The following is a 10,464-nucleotide window of genomic DNA, read 5'->3' as shown; positions in this document are numbered from 1 at the left end:
GGATTCCAATAATGAGGCATGTTGTGTGATACATGGGTTTTGTATGAGCAAACTTTTTGATTGAACCCCGAAAGCCCTCCTAATGCTAGTTCCCTATGCACTGAGCTCTTCAGATCAAACAACTGTCAAAACAGAATCTAAAAAACACATCCACAACTATAGTAACAGGTGCTGCAATAAGATGTTTACAAGGTAGCTTTGCAGCCAGTCCTAGGCTTACAAAAATAAATGTCATTGTTTTGAATGATAAAATAATAGAATCCAAAAGGTAAGGTTATAGGCTAGGGGAGATAGTTTCCGGTTGAAACACAGACAGACACTAGAGAAGCAATAGCAGCCAAGAAAAGAGCAAGAAGCTCACTGCAGAATTAGTCTACCAGACCCAAAACCTGAGGGTTCTGGAACTGACAAGGTCACTAACTAATGGAACATGTATATGGATGGGCGTTAGAGGACGATCTACTCTGGAAGGACTAAGCAAAAGGACTGAATGAATTCAAACTTAGTCATGAGTTATTGTTCTACATCAGTCCATGAGAATTCAAAATAACCGTTTTGTTTGTGAACCGTTGAAACGTTTCCTAGTAGCAGTAGATAAATATATTTGATTGCAAGGCAGTTCCGTTTCATAACATCCAAATAGGTCAGCATGCAAGGGTATATAATATATTGGATTTTAAGGTACCACTTTATTCCTATTAGCGTCTAACACTTTCACAAGACATGGTAATGAGAGGTTTGCATGGGCTGAACGGGAGATAAAGGCTCCACCTTCACGGTTAGTTATAGTTTTAACATGAACAATCCACTTTTTTCCCACATTTTTCTTCCAAGCAAAATAAAGAAAAGAACACATCCACATCATCATTTGCAAGGCTTATTTTCTCTATTTCCTCTTTTTTTGTTGTTTTAAATTTAAGTTTTACATGCGCTTAAAAAGCCAATAAGGACCGAAGGTGGACCGAGGGCGGTCTCCACACATTCACATCACCACATGGGGCACGTTGTCAAGGCAAAAGAAAGGTCAGAGGTCTAAAGGAAAGGAGGGTTTCTCCATCTCTCTCTCTCTCCCATCCAGGTTATCACATTCCACAAGTCTGTTCATGTCCGTGTCCGGTCGTCTACATGACGTTGACTTGTTTTTCTCACTCTAGTTTCAGCTTTTTGAGGCTTGGAGAAGGCTGCGGAGGACGACTACACTAACACACAACATGAGCGACCCAGAGCGCTCAGAGATTCCCGCATGGAAGCTGTCTCCACACTTGTGCAAAAAAACTGACGTGGAAAACCGGACAAAGAGGGAAGAAAAACGGTGTGCCAAACACGGAAGAAACCGGGACGGCGAGGAGGAGGGCGGGACTCGTCCGCGGCTCCCCCTTCGGCACACTGAGGTCAGAAAATCACACAGGGTTAAGTTGTTGTTGTGGGGTGGCTTTTTCTTTCACCAAATCCTTTTCCCGTGTCATTTCCTTTAAATACATTGTTTTTAAATAACTTTTTTGTCTTTTTAAAATGTCAAGCTCCTTTGGTTTTTCGGCTGACCAGTTATGTCCATCAATTGATTCCCCCGTCCCAAGTCTTTACAGAAGGTCTCTCTCTCAGCAGAGCAGATCCCATTTAAGCAGTACCGCACCGTCTCTGTCATGTGGAAAGCCTGGGTCCATGGTAAGACTGCTCTAGTGAAGCGTCCCTCTCCTCCTCTCAGTAGATGTCAGTCAGCTCCCCTAGTATTCAGACAGTGTGATCAGAGGGTGAATCAGCAGTAGACTTCCCCTCAGAACAGGCCTTGGACAGCTGCCGGGTGTATCTGTTTGTGTGTGTGCTTTGATAGACCGGCGAGTGACCTCCATCTGTTAGCAGCACACACGGGACAGACTGACCGTTCCAGGTGTCAGAGCTGTCGGGTCACTGTGGTCAAGAGTTGGATGTGTGCTTCTCGTCACAGAGGAGGACCAGACAGACCTGGGTCTGTCCTCCACTAATTAGTCTTATAATAGTCAGGATAATTGAGCAGGTACCACACAAGCCATGGATTCAGAAGATGAGGATTGTTTTATCTATAGAGGTACTTGGAGGGGTGGGTGGGAGCAGACTCATGCCGATGCCACAAAGGGGAATCTGTCCTTCTCTGGATTTCAAAGTCAGTCAGGTTTTCGGAAAAAAAGGAACATTCAAGAAGCACTAACTCTCCCCAGCCCCTATCAGAGTTTCTTTAAACGCACCGCAAAGCTACATTGAGAAAACAATTCTGTAGTTTGCCTATTTCCCAATCTTAAGAAGTGTGAACCAGGCAAACCTTCCGTTTTTTGTCTTCCGAGGTGGTCATTTTGGTTTCCTCATTTATATAATACCACTTTGTTTTTCCACGTTTGATGTGATGTTGACTATAGCACTACAATTATCGGGACTCTGTAGTAGTTTCATAGACTAATATCCTGTTCAGAAAGTCTGAACAAATTGACTCCCAACATTGTGGTGGCAAAAGACTTTGTCATCAGTGTTATTTTTAAAGGCAACATAAATAGAATGTTTGTTTCTCCCCCAACATTACGGTGTAAATGATGCCGATACGGCGAGCTGGCAAACAACCACGCCTCTATCAGACTCTTCTACGCAGCAACGCTGGGATGAGGCCCTCCCATTGCATGGTGGGAAAAGCAGTCCCAAGCTCTGCCGACCCTTCAGTCAGTCCGTCAGCCAGTCTTCTCTGCTCTATGAAGCTGAGCAGATGAGATGCCAAACACTTGTCAGGAAGAGGAGGAAGAGGAAGAGGAGGAAGAAAACAGGACAATATGTGTTGTCTTTGAAACGGAGAGGAGTTCTGATGCTGATGACGATGGTGAGAAGATAGATGGACAGGTCTTTGCTCAGGCACGGCTCGGTTTCTGACGGGTCTCCCAGTGCGCCCTGGGAAGTGCGGTCCTCAGCTCTCCAGGCTCATGAAGGCCACCACCTGCTCCAGCTTGAAGGAAAGTCTCTGTTTCCTGGCGGCGTCGTCCTGCTCCAGCGCGCACACAATCTGACAGAGAGAGACACACACAGCCAGCCCCTGTGTTACTGTCAGCCCCACACACAATCTGACAGAGAGAGACACACACAGCCAGCCCCTGTGTTACTGTCAGCCCCACACACAATCTGACAGAGAGAGACACACACAGCCAGCCCCTGTGTTACTGTCAGCCCCACACACAATCTGACAGAGAGAGACACACACAGCCAGCCCCTGTGTTACTGTCAGCCCACACACAGCCAGTCCCTGTGTTACTGTCAGCCCCACACACAGCCAGTCCCTGTGTTACTGTCAGCCCCACACACAGCCAGTCCCTGTGTTACTGTCAGCCTCACACACAGCCAGTCCCTGTGTTACTGTCAGCCCCACACACAGCCAGTCCCTGTGTTACTGTCAGCCCCACACACAGCCAGTCCCTGTGTTACTGTCAGCCCCACACACAGCCAGTCCCAGTGTTACTGTCAGCCCCACACACAGCCAGTCCCTGTGTTACTGTCAGCCCCACACACAGCCAGTCCCAGTGTTACTGTCAGCCCCACACGCAGCCAGTTCACGTGTTGCTGTCAGCCCCACACAGCCAGTCCCTGTGTTACTGTCAGCCCCACACAGCCAGTCCCAGTGTTACTGTCAGCCCCACACAGCCAGTCCCTGTGTTACTGTCAGCCCCACACACAGCCAGTCCCTGTGTTACTGTCAGCTCCACACAGCCAGTTCACGTGTTGCTGTCAGCTCCACACAGCCAGTCCCAGTGTTACTGTCAGCCCCACACAGCCAGTCCCAGTGTTACTGTCAGCCCCACACACAGCCAGTCCCAGTGTTACTGTCAGCCCACACAGCCAGTCCCTATGTTACTGTCAGCCCCACACGCAGCCAGTCCCTGTGTTACTGTCAGCTCAGCCAGTCCCACACACAGCCAGTCCCAGTGTTACTGTCAGCCCCACACACAGCCAGTCCCTGTGTTACTGTCAGCCCCACACACAGCCAGTCCCAGTGTTACTGTCAGCCCCACACACAGCTAGTCCCAGTGTTACTGTCAGCCCCACACACAATCTGACAGAGAGAGACACACACAGCCAGCCCCTGTGTTACTGTCAGCCCCACACACAATCTGACAGAGAGAGACACACACAGCCAGCCCCTGTGTTACTGTCAGCCCCACACACAATCTGACAGAGAGAGACACACACAGCCAGCCCCTGTGTTACTGTCAGCCCCACACACAATCTGACAGAGAGAGACACACACAGCCAGTCCCTGTGTTACTGTCAGCCCCCACACATCTGACAGAGAGAGACACACACAGCCAGCCCCTGTGTTACTGTCAGCCCCACACAATCTGACAGAGAGAGACACACACAGTCCCTGTGTTACTGTCAGCCCACACACAGCCAGTCCCTGTGTTACTGTCAGCCCCACACACAGCCAGTCCCTGTGTTACTGTCAGCCCCACACACAGCCAGTCCCTGTGTTACTGTCAGCCCCACACACAGCCAGTCCCTGTGTTACTGTCAGCCCCACACACAGCCAGTCCCTGTGTTACTGTCAGCCCCACACACAGCCAGTCCCTGTGTTACTGTCAGCCCCACACGCAGCCAGTTCACGTGTTGCTGTCAGCCCCACACACAGCCAGTCCCTGTGTTAATGTCAGCCCCACACACAGCCAGTCCCTGTGTTACTATCAGCCCCACACACAGCCAGTCCCTGTGTTACTGTCAGCCCCACACACAGCCAGTCCCTGTGTTACTGTCAGCCCCACTCACAGCCAGTCCCTGTGTTACTGTCAGCCCCACACACAGCCAGTCCCTGTGTTAATGTCAGCCCCCACACACAGTCCCTGTGTTACTGTCAGCCCCACACACAGCCAGTCCCCTGTCAGCCCCACACACAGCCAGTTACGTGTTATTGTCAGCCCCACACACAGCCAGTCCCTGTGTTACTGTCAGCCCCACACAGCCAGCCAGTTCACACACAGCCAGTCCCTGTGTTAATGTCAGCCCCACACACAGCCAGTCCCTGTGTTACTGTCAGCCCCACACACAGCCAGTCCCTGTGTTACTGTCAGCCTCACACACAGCCAGTCCCTGTGTTACTGTCAGCCCCACACGCAGCCAGTTCACGTGTTACTGTCAGCCCCACACACAGCCAGTCCCTGTGTTACTGTCAGCCCCACACACAGCCAGTCCCTGTGTTACTGTCAGCCTCACCCAGCCAGTCACAGCCAGTCCCTGTGTTACTGTCAGCCCACACACAGCCAGTCCCTGTGTTACTGTCAGCCCCACACACAGCCAGTCCCTGTGTTACTGTCAGCCTGTCACACACAGCCAGTCCCTGTGTTACTGTCAGCCACACACAGCCAGTCCCTGTGTTACTGTCAGCCCCACACACAGCCAGTCCCTGTGTTACTGTCAGCCCCACACAGCCAGTCCCTGTGTTACTGTCAGCCCCACACAGCCAGTCCCTGTGTTACTGTCAGCCCCACACACAGCCAGTCCCTGTGTTACTGTCAGCCCCACACAGCCAGCCAGTTCCCTGTGTTACTGTCAGCCCCACACAGCCAGTCCCTGTGTTACTGTGTTACTGTCAGCCCCACACACAGCCAGTCCCTGTGTTACTGTCAGCCCCACACAGCCAGTCCCTGTGTTACTGTCACACTGTGTTATTGTCAGCCTCACACACCAGCTGACAATGGCAGAGTAATGGCACATACAAGAAACGTTGCTTCTGTATGCCAGTGTTTCTGGAACCTTTCCTCTGGGACCCCTTAACGTCTCACAATTTAGTTGAAGACCTGAACTACCACAACTTTTTTTTGTTGTATTTAAAATAAATAAATAATGTAATTTAACTCGGCATTATTCAACGACAGAAAGGCTTGATGATCTAAGCTGAGAAGTGTGTTCTCTCTGTAGTAGAACAAAGACATGGTTGGGAGTCCTCCAGGAGAGGTTGGAGAACCGCTGATATACGCCGTCTGGGTTGCTTATAAATGTATTTTACATACATCTTCCAGATCGTCTGAACCTACACGTCATCTACAATACATTTCAACTGCAAACCCAACTGTGTAAGACTGGCTGTCCTAAATGGAACACTGCTGCCTGTCTTGAATAAAGTGTGATTTTTGTCCACGGTGTGTTGCCGTACCTCCTCTGTGTATTTGCCCACGTAGGAGTAGATCTCACTGAGGGAGCTCATGCTGTTGAACTCGTTAATGTGCATCCGGGACTGCTCTGCCAGGTACGCATTCATGTCCTGGTCACTGATGGCCGGCATCTTACTGATGTCTGAGTAGTACCTGTGGAGGTAACACACACAGCAGAATGTATTAGTGAACTGTGTAATCACTACATTTACATACATACACCCCAAAATGCTTTATTCTTGGATTTAAATGTCACGTGTTATTTCAGGGTTGTTTCAAGACAGATGTTTTAGCCTTTAGAATCGTGTATGGAACCTTTATTTAACCAGGCAAGTCAGTTAAGAACAAATTCTTATTTACAAAGACGGCCTACCCCGGCCAAACCCTAACGACACTGGGCCAATTGTGCACCGCCCTATGTGACTCCCAATTGTGGCCGGTTGTGATACAGCCTGGAATTGAACCAGGGTCTGTAGTGGCACCTCTTGCACTGAAATGAAGTGCCTTTGACCGCTGCGCCATTCGGGAGCCTAGAATAGGAATCATGTTAGAGACAGTTGTCTCGTCCCCAATCACTTTTCACAGTCTGAGCAGCCCTGACACTCTATAGACATTTACATTTTTCTAATTTAGCAGACGCTCTTATCCAAAGCAATTAGGGTTAGGTGCCTTGCTCAAGGGTACATCGATATATTTTGCACATTGTTGCACATTGTTGGCTAAGGGTTTCAAACCAATGCTCTTAACCCTTAGGCTACCTGCCGCCCTCGTACAAATGGCCTAAAAGCTGCAAAGGCACTTTGCAGTGTATGTGAACCCCCCCCTCTCACACACACAGACTGTGTCTCCAGGAAGCTCTCAGCTGCATCAGGGTAAAGAGGGCTGGAAAGGAGAAGTAATCAGCCAGGGTCAACAGCAGCTGAGGCCCTCTGTCAACTCCTTCATTAAAGATGGTCATTCCTGTTTAATTCCGGCGCCACAACTGCTCCTGGACACCGCAAATTTAGTCTGATAAGTGTGGGGTGTAGTGTGGTATGGTGTGTGGTGTGGTATGGTGTGTGGTGTGGTATGGTGTGTGGTGTGGTATGGTGTGTCATGTGGTGTGGTATAGTGTGTGGTGTAGTGTGGTGTGGTGTGGTATGGTTTGTGGTGTGGTATGGTGTGTCATGTGGTGTGGTATAGTGTGTGGTGTAGTGTGGTATGGTGTGTGGTGTGATGTGTGGTATGTGGTATGGTGTGTGGTGTGATGTGTGGTATGTGGTATGGTGTGTGGTGTGATGTGTGGTATGTGGTATGGTGTGTGAAAACCGAGGCTATTAATCTAACAGAGCAGGTTACGCGACAGGTGGGCATTGCAGGTTATTTATTGTAAGGAAAGTCACAGGAAGGTCACACCCACTCACACGTACCTCGGCCACCTGCGCAGGGCAGGAGGGCAATTGGAGAAAGTGAGTCGTGGGGTTTGAGAGGGGGAAGGAAATTAGAGGGATTTCTGTCTCCAGGTAAAACAGCAGGTCCACCTGACATCTCTGGTTCTAGGTGACGACGTGGGGCCTAATTTCAAATCGTCTCCTTTCTTAGACACTTGATCTAAACATAGTGGAAAACACACCTAGAGCAGGGGTCAGCAGCCCACGGGCCAAAACTGGCCCGCAAGAGAGATTCATTTTGGAATTCAGCAATAAAATAAAAAAATATTTGTATGTGATCATGTCTCAACTTAACCAATTGTTATTTTCCAATATATATCATTATTTATTGGCTTAGTTGTAGTCAATTTGCAGTGTAGAAATGATTATAATTATGTTACGGTCACCCCACCATCCGCTCCGACAAAAATGGTCCTGCAGCTGGATCTAGTTGCCGACCCCTTGGCCACACGGTCCACTTGGAATTGAACATTTGGTATTTGTTATGTGTTATCAGGCTAGGGGAATTGAACATTTGGTATTTGTTATGTGTTATCAGGCTAGGGGAATTGAACATTTGGTATTTGTTATGTGTTATCAGGCTAGGGGAATTGAACATTTGGTATTTGTTATGTGTTATCAGGCTAGGGGAATTGAACATTTGGTATTTGTTATGTGTTATCAGGCTAGGGGAATTGAACATTTGGTATTTGTTAATCAGGCTAGGGGAATTGAACATTTGGTATTTGTTATGTGTTATCAGGCTAGGGGAATTGAACATTTGGTATTTGTTATGTGTTATCAGGCTAGGGGAATTGGGTCCTGCCATGCTTGATGTTGACATCCAATGAATGGTAGAATCAGGATGGTAACAAGTGTACATTTGTTTTTTTGCAGACAAATGCAAAATCCAGTAAACAGCCTCCTTCTGTTCAGAGGTCTACCCCCCCGGGGGGAGTTGTGTCTACACCCCCCCATCCGAGCAGAGGGTCAAATGAACTGCATATATGACATGTCTGAGGAACTTGTCCTTGTCTGGGGCCAATTAATTCCCACCTCAAATACCTCTCCAACTGAATGGAATGAATATAAACAGTCTGTCTGTAGTTGGAGGCTCTGGGGGAACATGCATGTCCAACCCTTTCAAACCACTCCAACCATCAAATTGTGCCAGTGCGACATAAATCAACAAGACCCCAACACAACTTAGATCCTGTAAGATGTCAGCTTTCATAAAAGTGCTGAGTTAGTGAGATACAGTTGTAGGAACTCATGTACCGGCCGAGACCCACAGGATTTCTTCCTTGTGTCAAATCATATCAGATTGCTTTTCTGTGGACGTCATACAGTAATAACATGTTAAGGTAGAGTCTTCCCAGAGGGGCACAGCTCCACTACAAGACCAGAGGCAAACTGCCTGATCCCCAAACGTACCATGACCAAGCTATAGGCTTCCATTATGGTGCTGCTACCCCTCTACAATAACCGCTAACCTCCACAGCGCTTATGAAGATGTAGAACGGAGGAGAAATCACAGGAAGACATGTATTTGTGCCTGAGTATTCCTCTCACTCCGCCTTCCTTCTTTAGTTAAACTTTGCAGTCTGTCTCTTTGAAGTGTTTTTACACGGAGTGACTGAAGTGTCTGTCGGGCTGGATTGGAAGCAGAGTTGAAGACCGGTGGATGTGTGTGTTACAGATTTTGTGTGTGTGTGTGTGTGTGGGGGGGGGGGAAGAGAGAGAGTGGGAAGAAAGAGTGAAGCAATAGTGGGGAGAGAGGGAGAGGGAGTTGGGAGAGAGGGGGAAGGGAGTGGGGAGAGAGGGGGAAGGGAGTGGGGAGAGAGTGGGGAGAGAGGGGGAGGGGAGTTGGGAGGGAGGGGGAAGGGAGTTGGGAGAGAGGAGGAAGGGAGAGTGGGGAGAGAGGGGGAAGGGAGTGGGGAGAGAGGGGGAAGGGAGTGGGGAGAGAGGGGGAAGGGAGTGGGGAGAGAGGGGGAAGGGAGTGGGGAGAGAGTGGGGAGAGAGGGGGAGGGGAGTGGGGAGGGAGGGAGGAGGAACGGAGTTGGGAGAGAGGAGGAAGGGAGAGTGGGGGAGAGGGGGAAGGGAGTGGGGGGGAGAGTGGGGAGAGAGGGGGAGGGGAGTTGGGAGGGAGGAGGGGAGTTGGGAGGGAGGAGGAACGGAGTTGGGAGAGAGGAGGAAGGGAGAGTGGGGAGAGAGGAGGAAGGGAGAGTGGGGAGGGAGGAATGGGAGAGTGGGGGAGAGGAGGAAGGGAGAGTTGGGAGAGAGGAGGAAGGGAGAGTGGGGAGAGAGATGAGAGAAGGAAGAGTGTGGGGAGAGACTTGAGCTTGTCTCAGGTGTTGGACTCGATGACAGTTGCTATCCATTATAGAGCTGCGATTGGTTGGCCAAAATTCATGGACAGTGCTTAGCGAAGGGTCAATTGTATATAGATGGGCAAATTAAATTGTGTGAATATGCTGATGGTCTCAATGCACATCACAACCTTCAGGTAGGCTTTGCCAATCAACAAGACTGTGAGATCTAATTTGCCTATCCTGATTGTGAGATGTAAGCACTGCTGGGTTTATACACACTATTTTGAGATTTAATTTGTTAATTAAGATTGATGTCAATGACGTGGAGGGACTAATCATACTACAATTACACTAAATTAGATCTCACAAAATATGGATTGATCAACTAAACATCACCTATAGAAACATCTCAGAATCATGTGGATGCTAATGTGGATTTTCTGCAAAGACTCCTGACCTTAGACATGAAAACTTCCTTCACAGACTTTTATGCTTCAGAAATAAACGCCAACTGGTCCACAGGTAATAGGACCGTCACATGGCTTCAGTGTGGACAGGAAGTCTCTGATTAGAATCGTATCACTTTCCCGA

The 10,464-nt window shown here is 49.0% G+C and overlaps 1 protein-coding gene across 1 annotated transcript in view; it reads right to left on the bottom strand.

Moving 5' to 3' along the window:
• Positions 1-1,571: 1,571 nt before the first annotated feature.
• LOC135515626 (plexin-A4-like) overlaps positions 1,572-10,464 on the bottom strand; it is a 448,288-nt gene continuing 439,395 nt past the window's right edge. Inside the window, 2 exon segments of the mRNA XM_064939255.1 lie at positions 1,572-3,019; positions 6,155-6,305. Of these exon segments, the coding sequence (XP_064795327.1) occupies positions 2,924-3,019; positions 6,155-6,305 (247 nt within the window). The 3' untranslated portion in view covers positions 1,572-2,923.

Source organism: Oncorhynchus masou, chromosome 27 (assembly GCF_036934945.1).
Source record: "Oncorhynchus masou masou isolate Uvic2021 chromosome 27, UVic_Omas_1.1, whole genome shotgun sequence".
Lineage (NCBI taxonomy): Eukaryota > Metazoa > Chordata > Actinopteri > Salmoniformes > Salmonidae > Oncorhynchus > Oncorhynchus masou.
This window is presented reverse-complemented; position numbering and strand designations above follow the sequence as displayed.